Genomic DNA, 18,151 nt, shown 5'->3' with positions numbered 1-18,151 from the left:
GTCTCAACATTCCTAGACTTTCTAGTCTAACCTAAACGAAGTTGACTCTAGTATATAATCAAGCAACTTTATATGAGTTTCGACACACTAAAATATGACAACCAAACTAGACATACCAACGCTTGGTGAGTTCACCGAGCTATGCTTTAACACAAATTCAAAAGTTGGACAAAACTTGAGTACCAAAAACAAAATAACCCATAATGATGACTAGGTTTTATACATCTTCTAAGGGAATCTCTCAAACAAGAGAATGGGCCAGAGGATGTGAATCTAACCGCTTGCCACGCAACCCTCGCATCATCTCTTAAAGTTCTCACCGGAGATGAATTTTTAGGAAAAGTAACATAAATTCTATGCGGCCTTAAAATAGGAAGTTCACAATCACTGGAGATTCTCTAAGCTTTTGGGTTTGGAGGCTGTTGATGAATTTTTCTTTTATTATTTTTTTCTTCGCCCCACTCACTTTGAATCTTGCCTTCGCCCTGGTAGCATTCACTGTACTTTTGCTATCGTGTGCCCTAAACCTTTCGGTTGAATGCATTTACTCTGAAACAAAGGGTTAGCCATCTGGTGCTCAAAGTCCTTAACTTCGATTAAAAAGGAAGAAAAATATGCAAAAAAATAAATAAAAATAAATCTTTTTGATCGATAAAAAAATTGATGCTGGGTTCGGTGTTTACCACTGTACTACAAATGGTATCGGCTAAGAAAAATGTGCAAATTAGTTGCTTGTAATAAATTAATTACTTTGGTGCACGCGAGCAGATTATTCGACGCTTTTGATGGGCCATGACCAAGCATATCAACAGGCACCAAACAGGGGAGTCGAATGTACTCCCGCCCAAATTAACGAAACCTACCTCCCTTCTCTAACAGTCTTCCTCAGTCTTGACTGGTAGATAGATAGGTTTTCGGAAATAAAGATTCTTAAGATGAAATCTCTTGAATTCTTGAATAGGGTTTTACTGATGCATTATTATGGAAATTATTCATGGAGACGGGAATCAAGAAGATTCATTGAACAATCACAATCTATCTGATGATGGATTACACCTACAGAACGAAGCTCTTGGTATCGAACTTGAAGTCCTCCGAGCATCTTACAGTGACATCCGATCAAAATTCATGAACTTGGGGAATGAATTAACAACTCTCCATGAAGAAAAACAAGAACTTGTGGAGCAAAATGTGAACTTAGTAATGAATTTGCAAGAAATATCAAGCGAGAGAGATGATGCTCTGGAAGAAGTTGCAAGAATCGAGATGTCGGCGAGAGAAAAAGAAGATGAATTAGCGGGACAGAGGGAGCAATTTGAGGTTTTCGAAGAAATAATCGGAGAGTTAGTGGAAGAGAAAAGGCAGAGAATGGACGTGTTTTCTCGAGGTTGGGATTCCATACGGTCGGTAAAAGAATTCTTAGACAGAATCATAGAAAGAATGGATGATGAGAAACCGGAGAAGATCGTTGTAGATGAAAATATTATTGATGATTTGAAACTGGATGATGCAACGAAAGGATATTTATCGGAGACAATGTACGTTGATAAGCTAGTGAAAGTCGCGGAATCCAGGTTTACGGAATACGAATCGAAGAAAACAAAAGAGAAGAAGGAACTGGAGAATAGCTTGGCTCAAGAGAACAGAGATGTTCATAGTTTGTTGAGGATTGCTTTAGTCGAAAAAGAATCGGTGTTGAGTAGATTGAGAGGAAACGAGGAGCAAAAAAGAGGTACACTTTTAGGATTTGCACAAAGGGTTCGATTTGGGTTCATGAGGAGCAATAGTACAAATGAAGATTCAGTGGAGAATTCGGGTTCTAAGATGTGCGAAAAATCCGATAGTGAATGTGATGAGGAGACTGTTAGTCTGGTAAAATGTTTCTCAATCTCTTTGTTTAGTTGTGTTTGATTGCGGAATGGGATTTAATTTTTGATGTTTGTGTTTGTGAATAGGCTTCCACTGTGGAGAAAATGATGAAGGAAATATCTCAACTTAAGAAATCCTTGGAGGAGTCCAGGTATGCTTTTTGTTGCTCAATTGCTAAGTGAAACAGATCTTGCAGTTTGGAATCTGTATATAACTTGCATTTTATTTTGAAAAAGTTGAATACTAGTATGAAGGTGTGTTGGCCATGACAATGTATTCGTTACCAGGTCAGAGACCGAGCGGCTTCAGAGCCTTGCAGAAAAAAAAGCTCACGAAATAGCAGAATTGACATTGTACATAAAGGATTTGGAAGAAAAGGAAACTACTCTATCCCAAAATGTAATCATATGCTTTACCTTGCGATATTTTGTGGTAAACTGTAAATTCCCACCCTTGACCTGTTATCTTCATTTCAAGGTTGAACAGCTCGCCGTGGAAATAAATGCTGCCGAAGAAGAGATTTCAAGATGGAAGGAAACTTGTGAGTTGGAAGTGGAAGCAGGGAAAAATGCAACTGAAGAACGCGACAAAGAGGTATGCATATAACTCTCTGGTATCACTTTCTGAAACAATTTGCAACTCCTCAATTGAACTTGTGCAGGCGAAGATTCTCAGAGAGGAACTGAATCGAACGAAAGCTTCATTGGAATTACTAAACAATAAGATAAACTTAAAAGAAGAACTTGCAGCTGCAGCTTTTACTGCCCAAAAAGCCTTTGAGAAATCTCTCCACCTAGCAGACAGCAGGGCTGGAAGATTACGTGAGATTATCGAAGACCTGACAAAGCAGTTAGAAGAGGCTGACAGTAAAGGAGAGCGTGGTAACAATCGACGTAAAGTGAGGCACGTTTGTTGGCCATGGAGAGCACTCCAGCTTAATCCCACTCGTACTGCAAGAAATCTTCGTGTCAGGAGCAGAATGATACCTGAAATGGAAAGCTGGCTACTTTTCAATGTTTGAATACTCATCTTCATAAATATCAATGGTGGAGGCTTGCACAGTCATTCTATTTGAGAAACAAACTCATCCTAGGTAATATTATATGCCATCAAAGAGTACTGTTTGCTTAGCCTTGTTTTATCGAATTTGCAGCTGCAACAAATGAAATGTAAATATATGGTATAGGTTTCATGTTACTGGAATATCATTTGCAGTAATGCGGAGGGTTAGATTTGGATTCATGAGGAGCATCAGTAATATCAAAAAAAAAAAAAAAAATTGGACTTGTAAAAAAATTCTCCCAACACATAATGAAAATTAACCCCATAAATCTTGACAGGAAATGATATCCTCCAATTTCACGAGTAAACCAGAGAAGAGAAACAGACAAATTAAGGGGCCTTCTTAAAAGCTCTTCTATTTAAGCTAAATGGGCTTATAGAGGGCCGTGTATACATGGCCCGCACCAAAAGCTAGCCCAAATACGTTAATTACTGATAAGTGATTTATTACCATATTTAATACCGTAAAATAATCCCACATCGCCCGAATAAAATATAGTAAATCGGTTTAAAAAGGATTTGTACCGGAGAACACAACGCCAATGGCAATGAGTTGGCAACATGGGTCTGAGAAGCTCAGTCCATCGACGAGTTGGGTCTAGCCCGAAATCTCCAGACTCCATGGGATTTGCCATTGGTTGGATCCAAAACTTTTTTGTTTTTGCCATTGAGCCAGATATGCTCATTTCTCGCATCAACAGCTTTCTCTCTATCGGACTCCCCGTGCTTACCATCCCTCTCATTCTCACCAGCAGCCTCAATCCCTTTTCTACTGCTTTCTGCCGATTCTCTATCATGAAATCCACTGCTTAGACCTTACATCTCTTGCATCAAGTCATCTTCATTTCAACTGCCAGCTCTACTCGATCCCCGGCCATTTCCTGCTCCATGTTCTATCTCCAGTATCGTTTCTCTTTACAACAAACATATAGCCTCACACCTTCAGAAACCCCACTACACAGAAAAGGGAAATAGATATAAGTACAAGTACAGCATAAAATAGAAAACAAAGAGGACCAACACATTATCGAGGAAGAAAGAAAAATTGAAACTTTGTCATACAAGGATACTTAGATTCAAGCTTTCTGAAACAAGTAACTTTTAACAATAAATTATAAGAGCTAAAGAGAAGATCCTAATTCCCAAGAAAACGTGTACTTCCTGATAAGTGAATAGCTAAAAAAGATCATGGGAATGTGAGCACATACAACAGTCTTAAGTTGATTGTACCATTCAGTGGTGTTTTAGTCGCAGAGGCTCCTCAAAACAAAGCAAAAGCAAAAGAATCCCTAGTCCATGCAAACATATTAGAACACGGCTCCTTTACATACTTGCCGTGCTGCAATAGTATCAGCTGCTATACCTTCTTTACACATTGGCGGACCTGCTCAAGACCCACACCATCACCAACCCAAAGGAAGATGGAGGAAGGTGTGTCAGCAATTGCCTGAGAATAAATGAGAGCAAGCATAGAGTATAATTTACCAAGTGTAAAACTGAAATATATTATGAATTCCTATAGCACAGTGCAAAGAGCACTACCTTAATCACATTTGTAAACCATGGGAGGTGAAGCCGCCTTCGCCTCAATCTCGTTTTACTTGATGAATTCCTCTCATTCTCATCAGCTTCCGCAAGCCCTTTACTGCCTTAAACATCTCTAAGTACCGAGTAACCCTAATCAAAGATTAACAATGTAAAAACCCCAACAAACCCATTCGTATAATCACTTCAAAAAACATTAAAACAATATTCAAAGCTCAAACACAGTCTAGTAAGAGGGAAAGGTTCAGACCTTTTGGTTTCCCGGCCCTGCAAGACTCAAATTCCATTTCAATCTTAAGTTCAAAGTGAATTTAAATAATCTAATGAAGAGAAAATCAAACTTAACTATATGAAACAAGTTTCCCTGCGGAATTTTTTCCACTAGAAACCAATAACACTCCTAGAGGAACATATTCCTGACAAGGGAAATGCTATTGCTAGTTTCAGTTATATGGGCATACACAGCTTTAGAGATGCTAATGCGCACTTGAACATGTTTTTCTACCCCATGCTATTTTGGAATATTACAGACAATATATTCGTCGAACTCATGCTAGTTCCATTACAATTTGGTAGCCAAGTGATCAGTACAAGTGGGACATATAAAATGTTCTACCATAAACCTCTATGATATTTCGTCCAGTTTATCAGTAAATACTGATGATAGCTAAGGTATTATGTATGTGTTCATCCATTCTAGTACTTGGTTTATTTTAGTCAAATTGAAGGAGCGACTACTCCCTTGTAGTAAAAGAGACAGCTATTGAATTTTGAAACAGAACAGTTCTACGATTAACCAACGAGCTACTCTAAGCCAAATCAAACATATTTATCGCAAAATATGGAAGACGATATGAAAATCTACCAAAACGGTTTCTACTTAGATAGAGTAGGTGCAAACCCATGATTATAACAATTGAAATGATCAAAAAGTGAGTAAGACATATTATTTTACCTCAATTTTTATCACCTAGCTGGACTTCCCCATATTTCAATTTCCAGTTTTTTTCGCCACAGAAGTACCAGATTCGAGCCGGACTAGGCTTTCGCCACATAAGTACCAGATTCTGAAGAAAGAATAAACTCGCCCAGATCGCACTTGTAATACATGGGAGTGAAGCCACATTCCCCACGATCTCTTCTTCTTCTTCTCTTCTGAATAAACTCTTGGAGTCTCAGATAGTCCTCCACAACATTAGTTAGCTCCAGCTCCCTAATGAAATTTTGTGGCTTCTTACCAGTATCAACAAAATTATGATGATAATCATTCTTCTCCCCTCTTGAAGGAGCTTTACCAAGAGGCCCACCAAATACCGGAGGATCGCAGTTTGCATGAGCTTTTTCTTGAGGCATCCTCGTCCCATTGTTCTCATTGCGTTAAAAAAGGAGAGAGTTATATGACAGAGTTCATTCTTTCCTTAGAGACTAGGGACTGGTTGACAGCAAAACAAGCCAGGATCAGGTGGAACATCTAGCATGTTCTTATTAAGGTTCCTATCTAGCATAAAAAAAAAACTATCATCTGTATATCTTTCCAGGTCATCTGTATTCTTGCCCTGTCCTCCTGATGATATGTCCAATCTCCACAATTTGTTACTGAAGCATAAATTTGACTCCTCTATGAACCAGAACCTCTTAGCTTTATCACTACTCAAAGAAACCTTTCTAGTTTCTTCTTCTTGAGCCTCAGACTTCCCTCTGCTCTTACTCCTTTCTCCCTCAACCCAATTCTCAACCTTATTGCTGGATTTAGTTCCTTTATCCACAGCAAAAGAAGTACCTGGATTTAGCTCATTTCTCACGTCAAAAGTTCTCTCTCCCGAACTCTCCGTGCTAACCGTCAGAAGTTTAGCCACTAGAAGGTTTTGAGCTCGTTTTCTCCTTGAGCCATCTCCTTTTCTACTGTTTTTTGATTCTCTATCTTGAAATCCACCGCTTCATTTCTTGACACTCCTCTTTTCTAGGTACTTCTTTTGCTGCTTGGACCTTACATCTCTTGCATCAAACCATCCTCATTTCCACTGCCTGCTCTACTCGATCCCCCAACCTTTTCCTGCTCCATGTTCTATCCCCAGTATCGTTTCTCTTTACACCCAACATATAGCCTCACACCTTCAGAAACCCCACTACACAGAAAAGGGAAATAGATCTAAGTACAAGTATAACATAAAATAGAAAACAAAGAGGACCAACATATCTACCCTGGCATATCATCAGTATTATCCGCAAAAATACCACTTGGAATTTTAGCAGCTTGGTGTGACCGGAAACCCAACATGTACATGCAAATTGTATTTACAGGCAGCATTAGGTGTTTAGTAAACAGCAGGAGATTGAAACCCATGTTCAGCCATAGCAACACGCTTAGCAGATGATGCAAATCTACAATGCTTGAACTCTGTTGGCTTCCTTTCGTAGGCAGAACTATTAAGAGTTTGAAATGGAGGTTCTGAATCCGAATTGGGGGTGGACATAGACAAATCAATCTACCATTACAAGAACCCAGAGTTACAATGTCTTCAGTTTTCTTATTTTCAAAATGGGTAATCCGTTGGAACAACTTTCAATTCTGATGAAGCTGATGATGAAATTGATTTGTAATCCATTACAAGAACCCAGAGCTGGACTAGGCTTTCCACATAACTCCCTATATTCTCAGGTAAATCCTCTTCAGTAGACCATATTGACTTAAAGAAGGTAGACCCTGTAATTGATACTTGGTCATCAGTAATGGTAAAATGTTTAGCCCAAGATTCTCTTACTCCATAATCTTGCATCACCCACACATCAAAGAAGGAACAAATTAAGATAGATTTCACAGGTACCCTTACAAATATCTGCATCAGAACCTTTTCTGGAAAGCTAAACACAGCTGTTTGCTTCGTCTTGTAGTGAGAATCAGGCTTTGCAGCATCATTTCCACCAACACCAAATCTTATGTGCTCCATTGCTAAAAAAAGTTTAGCGAGGAAGGAAGAACCAACCAAGTGTTGGAAACTGAGAAAGAAAACAAAGGGTTTACATAAGACGAGTTTACTAGCATTATGTGGGACCAATCTGGAAGTCACATAGCAAATATATCAGTAAATAGCCTTTCAAAATTTGAAACAAAAGACAAGTGCCATTCCGTTATGGACTTTTTAGTTTCGGTTATAAGGGCACATGAAACTACAATGATGCTACAAGAATCACATTAGCTGATGTTTACTTGGACGATATCCTATTTTGGAGTATTAATTGCACAAAGAGTACGTCCTCCTAACATAAGAAAGTTCTGCATCTAACTCATGTTATTTTGGAGTATTGCACAAAGAGCACGTCCTCCTAATGCAAGAAAGTTCTGCATAATACTTTGTCGCAAGTAGTCAGTGAATGTAGACCATATACAACCACTCTACTGGAAACTTCAGACGGTTAACATCGTTTTATTTACCTAAAAAATGTTCATCCAAGTTCTGAATCATCCTATTTTGAAATATTGTAGACAGTACCACACAGGCTTAAAGTGGACACAAAGGGATGTATGGAGTGTTTAGACTTCAAATGATGACAATGCCTCCCTCTTGTTCAACAGTGTCGGACACCACAATAGGTCGCAAACAGTTATTACCCGCCCACTGTATCGCCCTATGGCTACCAAATATTGATAGTAAAATCAAGAGATGTGAATGGAAGGAATGAAGATGCCATGGAAACAACGCAAAAAAGTAATACATGATCTCAAGACCACTTAGTATATTATGTCATTTCAACTTATGTAACTTTTTTGTTAGTGACTAAGTAATTGCAGACCCGTAACTTAACAATAGAAAAGATAACCTAGTGCGTATGATATGATATTTTTACCTCAATCTCTGTCGCTTAGGTTTCTTCTTATCTCCATTTGTAGTCCTTTGTCCACATAAGTACCCGATTTAATTGCAACCAGGCTTTCCACATAGCTCTCCGGATATATTAAAATACTGTGGTGTACCTTTCTAGTTTCTCCAGTACTTTGATAGCATAAGATCAATTGTTCAAGAGAGAATGTCACCATTTCAAAAGACCATATCAGCTTGAAAGATGGAGCTCTGGTCATTCTTAGCTGGGCAGTGGTAAATACTTTGCATCACCAATACATCCTTTCATCATACATGAAAACTTTGCGCGGTGATGACTCTGTTGATAGGGCGACAAAATGTTCCTCGAGTTGTTGAACCGCGCTGCCTTGCATTGCATCCATCAAAAGAATGCATGGGACCACCTGAAAACTGAAGATCCATCCCAGAGTTGTACTTCATATGAGCCCGAAGAAAGAACCAACTGATCGAGTGTCACCAGATAGAGCTGAATGGACGCGTGATAATGATTAACGATGAACCGTACTACTCTCCAAAAATTCTCACTTTCTGGATCAATATTTTTGAGAAATGGTTTCCTGTAACAATCCAAGAGGAGTAACTAACATAATGGTTTATAAACTCCCACATGGCAGGTGAGATTGTCACATTTGCAAGCAGCTTAATACTTCGTCGTGGTTCTGGGCACATATGTGGCAGGAGAGATGTGTTAAAGCGGTTATAGGAGCTGGGCACTGCCGATGTTGGTGCTTCAGATACTGCACAACTAGAGAGTCTAAGAATCTAATGCCACCCTCTCTGAGTTCCCTGGCCGTGTTACAGCAAATTGTGACCAGAAACCAAACATCTACACGAAAATTGTTTTTACAGGATGCATTGGGTGTTTGGTATACATGAGATTGAAACCCAGGTTCACCCATAGCAGGACGCTTAGCTGATGATGGATAATCCTTGAACTCTGTTCGCTTCCCTTTCTTTGGCAGAACTATTAAGAGTTTCAAATGGAGGTTCTGAATCCGTATTGGGGTTGGGTATAGACAAATCAATCTTCCATTACAAGAACCCAGAGTTATAATGGCTTTAGTTTTCTCATATTCAAAATGGGTAATCCATTGAAACAACCTTCAATTCTGATGAAGCTGAAGTTGATGATGGTGATGAAGTTGATTTGCAGTGATCTATTGAAAGAGCGATAGGGTTCATACCTTTATGATACAGAGAATGATCAAACATGATTCTAGGTTTATTACTTTGAATCCTTGATAAAATTAGGTTTAGAAAGTAGACTACACCAAGGTTTACATACACATCTACATGCTAAGATTGAATTAAACGGTGGTAATATGATGAAAATATCTACCTGAATGTCTTCCGGAAGTCTCCACCAAACTGAAGACATTTCTTCAAATTTCACTTCATCGCCAGAGAAACACCGAGAGAGGTTGACTTGAGAGACTGTTAAAAGGGGGTAATGAACAAGGCATTGCCTGTACATTCGTTTTATAATGCTACGAAATCTTAGTCCCACACTGGTCAAAATTTAAAAGTGGACTTTTTATATAGTTAGGATACTCGGACCACTAGCCATCGACCCACTCGTACAGGCTATGTAGTTTGGTGTTCGTAGGGGGTTAGCCGCGGCTAGCGTGTCCGCCCAGTTGTCCGTCCACATATACGTGTGGACCCTTTTTTTTTTTGAGCTGCCTTTTTATCCGAACCAAGGTTTGAAAAACGGCCGTTTTTTGCGAAAAAACGTCCGTTATAACGCTCACGCCCATATACCGTGTCCGTGAGGCTCACCAACACGCTTACCTAAATAACACCGATAAATAGGAAAAAATGGCGTTATTTAGACCTGTTATAACCGTTTTCACACCTGTGATTACCGTTTTTCTAAAATTAATATTTCAGTTTTTTTCTTCTAAATAACATTTTAACACACGTTTTTTACACCGTTTTCATACCGGTTAAACCCGTTTTTAAGGAAAAAAATTTGAGTTGGAGAAATTCTTATACAATTTTTAATTTCAAACTTACAATTAAAATTTCATAAATAATCATTAAACACTTCAAATTTTATAAACTTACAATAAGTAACCTAGTGACGGTAGTGCTTGAAATTGTAAACTTAGACAAACCAACTTGTACCGGCATTTTTTTTCGACTTATTCAAGTATTTTCTGTTTTCTCGACGATTCTCAGTTGATTCCTCCTCCTCTTCCTCCGCCTCATATTGGTTCGCGTAATGCATTTGGCTGTCGTAGTTAACAGTATCGTCATCTTCATAACCATAGTCTTCTTCCTCATTATCATTACGATTATCTACTTCATTATTGATATTAATATTGGAATTATACTCTTCATTAATTCCTCGGGTATCTTCTTCTGGACGATCTTCAGTGCAATGAGAATTGTATATGGGATTTTCATTTTCATGACCTTGTGTATTGTCTCCAAATGTTAGGTTACCAAAGTCATAAACAAAGTTACTCACTGGCAACCTTTGATATGAGATTTCAACTTCTAGATCATGCCATTCGTATGGTGGAGGGAGAGGCTCTGGATTATTAGCTGCTTCCTCTTCCAATTCATTTAACCAATGTTCTTCCTGAGGTAAAACTGGTGTTTCATCATCCCCTGCTATCCAATCAAGCATATTTTCATCTGTCAGCAGGCTATGAACATCGTGGACATCGATGTTATGTCGCTTTGCTTTACCTTGAACTCTTTGCTGCTCCAATCTTAAATTGTACTGAACATATACCAAATCGTTTATTCTTGACGAAACTAAACGGTTGCGTTGTTTGGTGTGAATTCTTTCAAACACACTCCAATTCCTCTCGGATCCAGACGATGTGTTTGTCTGGCTTAGTATCTTTACCGTGATCCTCTGGAGTGATGGAAACTGAGCACCGTATGACAACCACCAGCTTACAGGATCACCTTGCAGAGCAGCCAATCTTGCTGATGGTGATGCAAATTGGCCTTGCATCATTTGCATTCTTCCCGCCTAAAAATATCAAAAACTGTGAATAGAAATTCATATAATTACGAAATTAATTGTTAATAAAAATTCACACCTCTAGCATGCATGTCGCTTGTTCTTGAGGGCTACTAATCATTTTTGATATAACTTCACTGAGACAAATTTGGGGCTGAGAAATTTCATTGTTGATGAGATTGGCTGCTGGGTTGTAGATATAATATGGATTCAGAAAATGCGCTGCAGCATGAAGAGGAGAACTCAACTGATCTTTCCATCGTCGGTTAATCACACCTACAATAGAATTATTTCGAGTTTTACCCAAACCCCTTTCTATAGTTTCCACACATGTAGCAAGTGCATGAAACAAATAACCCATGGTAGGTTTATCTGAATCCAAGAAACGGATCATTTTCAATAAAGGACCAACCATCATGCATGCATTTTGGCATGTGTGCCAAAACATCTCATTCAAAATAATGTTTTTCACATCTTTAGCCGTACGAGTTTTTCCTTCTGGCGAGTTCACAAATTCTTGGTCTACAAAAAGACTCTCGATTGCATTATGTTGATCAATGATACTTTTGATTGCGATAAAATTTGTCGCAAACCTTGTTAAGCCAGGGCGCAATAGATTGCGTCCCCCAGAATGTTGTCTGAATCTAGCAAGAACCCAACCATGATTATAAATAAATTTACTGATTTTCTAGCTTCTGGAATCACACCTTTAACAAAGGGGAACTTTTCAGTATCTTCCAACATTAAATCCAACACATGAGCTGCACAAGGTACCAAAAAAATGTACCATACTCTATGGCCAATCTCATACCTATTAAAACAAAATGAGAAATGAATTAATAATATATAAAAATAAACAACTGTAATTAAATTAAGTTGTAATAGTTACCTGCGGCTTTGAATTGGGATCCTTGATCAGTTACTATTTGAACAATATTTGTCGGACCAATATCTTCTATAACCGGTCTGAACAAACTCATCAAATACTCTGCTGTCAACCGATTATGCTCGATGTCAACGCTTTTCAAAAATGTTATCCCATGGCCACTGTAAACTAAGAAGTTTACAACCGTATGGTTATTTTTGTTTTTCCAACCATATGACATGAGTGTACACCCATACTCTCTCCAATAATTTCGTTGGACCGACACCACATCCTTCTGAATCCTTTGTTTTTCCTGCCTTAATAATGTGTTCGACAACTTATAGGAAGACGGAGCTCTGTTCGACAACTTCTGAATCCTTTGTTTTTCAACTTCGATAACCCGCCCATTTTCTTTTGTGTTACCGGCGCTTGTTCTTCTTCATCTATATCATGCACAGGGTTCCACGGTTCATTTTCATACATATCTTGAATTTTTGTATCTTCATATTCAGTTTCTGGTACTCGTTGTTGTTTTGCTTTGTTTCTGTCTTGCACCCATACTTTTGCTAAATTTTTAATCTCAGGTGGCACATGCATGCAGGGAGTAATTGTACCTCTTTGTTGTGCCAAATGCATTTTGAAACGCGAAATTCCCGCAGACACTTCTTTTTCACAAAAATTACACTTCAACTTTTTACCATCACTCATTACAGTACAATATGCATGAAAAACATCTCGTTTTGCAGATGTTGATCCTTCCATTATATTCTGTAAGTAGGAAATTTCACATAGCAATAAGTGACATATATCAATTCATCATGCCATTTTTTTTATAAAGAAACAATGATTTTTTACGTGCCAACTGATTCAAGTTGATGGACTATTTAATTATGAATATTAACATTTATTAAAACATTTCTTAAATAAATGATAATAAAATGAACAAAAAATCTATATTTCTTAAAACATTTCTTAGATAAAAATGAAACATTTATTAAGTAAATATACGTTAATAGAATGAAACATTTCTTTACTTAACATTTCTTAAATATTTCTCAAACATCATGAAAGAAAAAAACATCGATATTTCTCAAACATCTATATTCACTACTCTAACATCATGAAAGAAAAAAACGATAATAAATAAATTAATAACGTATTAATAAATTATATCTCTAATTGAATGAAAAATCTACAAAAAATAATTAATATTACCTCTTAAACTTGTATTTGAGAAATTCAAAATGTAAAGCATTCCTTTGAGCAAGATGCAGAGAACCAGAGGTATTGATTTCATTTCAATTCTCTTCTTGTCCTTTTAAAGCATTCCTTTGGGCAAGAAGACATAATAGCTAGAAAATCGAAATATTCTTGAAACATTTGGAATCTCGTTGCATGCGTATATAAGCACAGGCTAGCTATGTCTTTGATCATGAAACCAACTACTCTTTTTACTTTTTTTTTTGTTTTATTTCTTTAACTTTTGAGTCTGAACTCTAAAGTACAGACCACATGTAGCATATACTGTACACACCTCCAAATGCAAAATAAAAAGATAAATCGACTCCCTGACTTCCCTCTCTCCCTCTCTTTTTCTCTAGCTAGTCTCTGACTCTCTTCCTGTTGCATTCCTTGTTGGTTAGTCTTGTACCAAGTAGCTAAGAGCATAGGAGTATTATTTGACAACAAAGTTTTGTCTGCTTTTGAATCCGAATATGCATTATTGAAATATTGGGGAATGCATTGAACTATTCGAGTGACAACTTTAACATATCAAGTGGATAGTGATAGTATGCGTGTATAAATATTGTCGGTAGACGATAACTACAATGCATTGTTATAAGTCATAGACTTAGGGTTGTGAATTTTACTAGATATCCATAAATTTGTATGTTAAAAACCCATAAACAAATAAATAAAAAATCAAATAAATAAATTAAACCAAAAAAAATGAAAAAACGTAGTAACAACGTTATTTAGACCCGTTGTAACCGTTTTCACAGCTGTAATTACCGTTACATAGGAAATTCAGATCACAAATTATTTATTTTTCTTATTTAACCGTTATCACACCCGTTATTTTAAAAAAACGTCAAAAAAACGCGTTTTATTCCTATATAACGCGTTTTTGACCCAAAACGTGCTCACACCCGTCAAAACACGTTATAACGGTCACGCCTAGTACCTGTGACCTGGGCCGTGACCCGTTTTTCGAACCTTGATCCGAACCGTTTTATCATTTCTATAATCAAAGCAATATGATCCGAACTCGTACAAGCAGAATTTATCTCATTTATGAATGGTGCCGAAGCCTATATTGCTCTATTCTCATACACTTGCTGCGAAAACAAAGGACCGAAAAGCTGTTTCAGACTCGAAACAACCAAAGAAGCTTACAGGAAACATATGCCTCTGACAAGATGAAATAAGATAATTATATTATGGATTATTGAAATTTTAGTGAATGGAATTGCTGCAGAAAGATATTCTCAGTTTTTGTGTTTGCCACTTTAACTGATGGACTTTTCAATTCATTTTACGGGTGTTTTCTCGACCACACACCATTTGACACGTCTTTCGAATCGTTCTTTTCTATCCAATCATTCCTTCGCATTAATGAGGTAAATTCCTTGAGAGTAATTTCTATTTTTATCATTATTTACTTCGTCTTCTCCTCTTTTTTACTTCTTTTTTCTTCTTCTGCCGTTACTTCTCTTTTAGCAGATAAAGAAAGCTATGACAAATGTGACCATTTGTTATCTGGGCCAAACTGTCAATGACAAAGAAAACAACGAAAAAAACCTATCTACGACGAACGCAGTAATGCAAATATTACAGAAGCATATTCAAGCATGGTGGATCAATTTTAAGCTGAAATCCCATAGTTTCTTAGCTAATTCTGTATCTTGGGCTTTGGGGTCTGATTTTGAGATGTTGTTGTCTTTAAAATATTCGCCGCTTACACCTTTGACGTTCGGATGTAATGCAATATAGCATGTCGTTGATGCCCCCTACAAAAAAATCAATCATAAACCATGAAAAATCAGACTACCAAATTTGTGATAAATGTATCATTTTTGAAAAGGTAGCGGTAGCACTTTGTCAATTACTACGGTATATCGAAGAAGCGGAATCAGAATATGCAATTCAAATCTATAACCTTTAATTCAATCTTAAAAAATTAACAAATTGTATAATCTTTTGCGCCAAAAAAGTTGTGTAACAATACCAACCTGTTGAACATTTTTAAAAACCAATTTTCCCAGCGTCGAAACAAATCCTGCAATGAACCAGCAACAGAAGAGTATGAATAGATTTTTAGGCCAAAAGATTTATTTCAAAGCAATTTGTGAGGTTTTGAAATAATAACAAAAATTAACTTGAAAATTTTATAAACATGAGGAAATTTTACCACTTAAAAAGGTGTTGCGAAATATATTGGTCGCCACAGCTCCGGGATGAAGAGAATTTGCTGTTACTTGAACCCCATCCTCCTGTTTATCAAACCACCAAAATTAAAATAAACACCCATTCATTGCAGATGGCTTCAATATATTGTTGTTTCCACCTCCCTCAAAACTATACCTTGAGGCGTCTTGCAAGCTCATTAGCGTGCAGTATATTCGCGAGTTTCGATTGTGAGTATGATTTCCAGATATTGTACCTGTTGGTTAGAGAGACAAAAAAAAATGTTGAAAAAGATCCATTAAGGCATTAGCTGAAGTATTAATAGAGATTTTACCAGCATTTAATTGCAAATAGTGAAAATGTGACTGCTCAATCTCACAAGCAGACTTACTCTGACAGCGCACTGTTGACTCAATTATTCACTGATCCTTGTAGCAAAAAATAAAATCTTAGAAAGAAGAGTTTCCATACCCTAATTCATCGTTGAGTTTATCAAAACGAATCCCTTCATCATACGAAAACTTGTGTAAGTCAGATGAGAGGTTGATAATTCTTCCTTCTATGTTACTTTGGCAGGCCGTGTTTTTCATGGTTTCTAGTAAAAGTTCAGTCAAAAGAAAATGACCTGCGAAAGAAAAAATTCAAAATACTAAGATAAAAACAGAAATCATCTCAAGTTTATTTCAAAGAATATCTTTCTTCCTTGAAAAGTTTAAATAGAACAAACTGTTTATTTTCAAGGTGTGGTGACGAACTGCAAAACATAGATTATAAATCGTTTCAAAAACATCAATTTCCCTGCTTGGAATTTGTTGAAGGTAAACAAAGCACTAAAAATGGTGTGAATACCTAGATGATTTGTTGCAAATACCAGCTCTATGTTGTCTTTGGAAAGCTTGAAGGAGGTCCCAACTCCTGCATTGTTACTGCAACAACAAATAATGTCAGAAACCAATACTAATTTAACTCGAGGACACTGAAAATCATCTAATATACTCACATAAGAATGTTAAGTGGAAGATCAAGGGAATTGAATTCAGTCGCAAATTTTCTCACTGACGCCATGGAGCTAAGATCTAACTCCATTACATCAACTTTGGCATTATGGTTTTCTTTAACTATTGCATCTTTGACAGCTCTACCTGCAGTCATATTCCTCACCGCCATGATTACATGAGCTCCACGCAATGCAAGAACACGTGCAGTCTCAACACCAATACCACTTGATGCACCTGCAAATCTAACTCCTAATTTAGAGAAGATACACAAATGCCATAATCGAAGAGCACAATGTCTCAAGTCTATACAACCGACCATAAAGCTCACAATATCAAACACTCCGAAAAGATCATCAAAACCAGGGATTTCCAAATACAACCTACCCTTACATATCATGTCATTTTTGCACATAAGCCACAAAGCCTAAACAGAATTATCATTTATAACTGGCACTAACTGATGAAATTCAACGGGGGCACAGCCTAGGCGACAATTAGGCACGCCTAGACGCCTACCCGCACAAACCATTATATTCACTTCAAAGAGGAAGAAAAAAGAGAAAATCAACAAAGATGAGAACTTTTTGTTACCAGTGACAATGGCAGTAAGAGCAGATGCGTCGATTCCATGAGTTACTTCCTCAGATGTACTAGAAGATGAGAACCCAGATGGACCATTTTTGCTTCTTCTAAACAACCACATAATTGAGTTTTTTCTTTTTCAATCAAATTCTGAATCCCATTAATCTTCAATATGATAAACAAAGAAATTAACCTTTAAGTATATCCAATTAGCTTCCTCAAGCTCCGAATCACTTGATCTTTCTACCTCAAAAAATGAAAAAAATTATCGGAGAAATCTAGGGAATCCTCAGTACCAATAATTTGTAGTATTTTTTTTTTCTTTTTTCCGATCGGCGTGATTTTTGATATGGGTTTTGGAAGAAATTATACTAATATCAAGTCCAAGTCAAGTAAAACGGACTTCAATAAGGATTAAGATTTGGTAGGAGGGTTGTTTCTGGACTATCGTTGTTGTAATGGAGAGGGTTGACAACTTGACATTGGATACCGCCGAATCGTTTATAAGCTGTTACGGTTAACAGATGCAATGTGAGCCCTGTTTTAGGGAGCGATGCCGAAATTACCTTCTCTAAAATGTGCGTAATCGGTAAAAATCAACTCATTTTAAGAACCGTGATTTTGTGCATACCAAAATCTTTCGAGGCATACTGAATGAAGACAAAAAAAAGGTTGTTGAATAGCAAAATCGGATAACACCTTAACTCAAATTTTTTTAATGGCAAATCTGCTCTTTACGTATTAGTGTTAATAATCTTGATTAGTGATTAAATATTTTGTTTAGAGATTAAGATAATTTTCAGAATCATAAGAGTTGTTTAGATGAAAAATATGAGGAAAAAAAATCAAAGTTTTGGTTTGGTTAAGAAGGAGAGAAAGAGAAGGAGAAAGTGAGAAAATTATAATTCTTGATTCAATGGAGGATGAGGAGGGTCATATATCATCTAAAAAACCTAGGAAAATACACATCAACTACACCAAT

At 37.0% G+C, this 18,151-nt stretch overlaps 2 protein-coding genes and 1 long non-coding RNA gene across 11 annotated transcripts; 1 reads left to right on the top strand and 2 right to left on the bottom strand.

The window, feature by feature from the left end:
• Nucleotides 1-974: 974 nt before the first annotated feature.
• LOC113304260 (uncharacterized protein At3g49055-like) lies at nt 975-3,761 on the top strand. The gene is made up of 5 exons (XM_026553335.1): nt 975-1,872; nt 1,956-2,020; nt 2,157-2,268; nt 2,347-2,463; nt 2,531-3,761. Exons 1-5 carry the CDS (start codon nt 982-984, stop codon nt 2,888-2,890), a joined length of 1,545 nt encoding a protein of 514 aa, XP_026409120.1. The 5' UTR covers nt 975-981; the 3' UTR covers nt 2,891-3,761.
• On the bottom strand, nt 3,622-9,772 carry LOC113304261. 8 transcript variants are annotated; one of them, XR_003338113.1, is made up of 6 exons: nt 9,676-9,772; nt 8,323-9,520; nt 5,432-7,473; nt 4,474-4,608; nt 4,162-4,378; nt 3,622-3,885 (listed from the first exon to the last, which is right to left on the bottom strand). It is a non-coding gene; the product is annotated as an uncharacterized LOC113304261 (long non-coding RNA). The 8 variants fall into 8 exon arrangements; XR_003338110.1 differs by having other exon boundaries at nt 5,432-6,602; nt 6,678-7,473; nt 8,323-9,766; XR_003338112.1 differs by having other exon boundaries at nt 5,432-6,602; nt 6,712-7,473; nt 8,323-9,766.
• Nucleotides 9,773-14,515: 4,743 nt separating this feature from the next.
• Nucleotides 14,516-17,665, bottom strand: LOC113301264 (short-chain dehydrogenase TIC 32, chloroplastic-like). Of its 2 annotated transcripts, none has more exons than XM_026550021.1 (8): nt 17,179-17,303; nt 16,590-16,829; nt 16,439-16,515; nt 16,061-16,214; nt 15,767-15,845; nt 15,594-15,675; nt 15,415-15,461; nt 14,516-15,192 (listed from the first exon to the last, which is right to left on the bottom strand). In XM_026550021.1, exons 2-8 carry the CDS (start codon nt 16,754-16,756, stop codon nt 15,028-15,030), a joined length of 771 nt encoding a protein of 256 aa, XP_026405806.1. In that variant the 5' UTR covers nt 16,757-16,829; nt 17,179-17,303; the 3' UTR covers nt 14,516-15,027. The 2 variants fall into 2 exon arrangements, with proteins under 2 accessions (XP_026405806.1, XP_026405804.1); XM_026550019.1 differs by having other exon boundaries at nt 14,519-15,192; nt 16,590-16,821; nt 17,179-17,665.
• Between the last annotated feature and the right edge of the window lie 486 nt (nt 17,666-18,151).

The sequence above is a fragment of the Papaver somniferum genome, chromosome 8, assembly GCF_003573695.1.
Source record: "Papaver somniferum cultivar HN1 chromosome 8, ASM357369v1, whole genome shotgun sequence".
Classification (NCBI taxonomy): Eukaryota; Viridiplantae; Streptophyta; class Magnoliopsida; order Ranunculales; family Papaveraceae; genus Papaver; species Papaver somniferum.
Note: the sequence above shows the minus strand (reverse complement) of the source record. Positions and strands in the feature narration are given on the sequence as shown.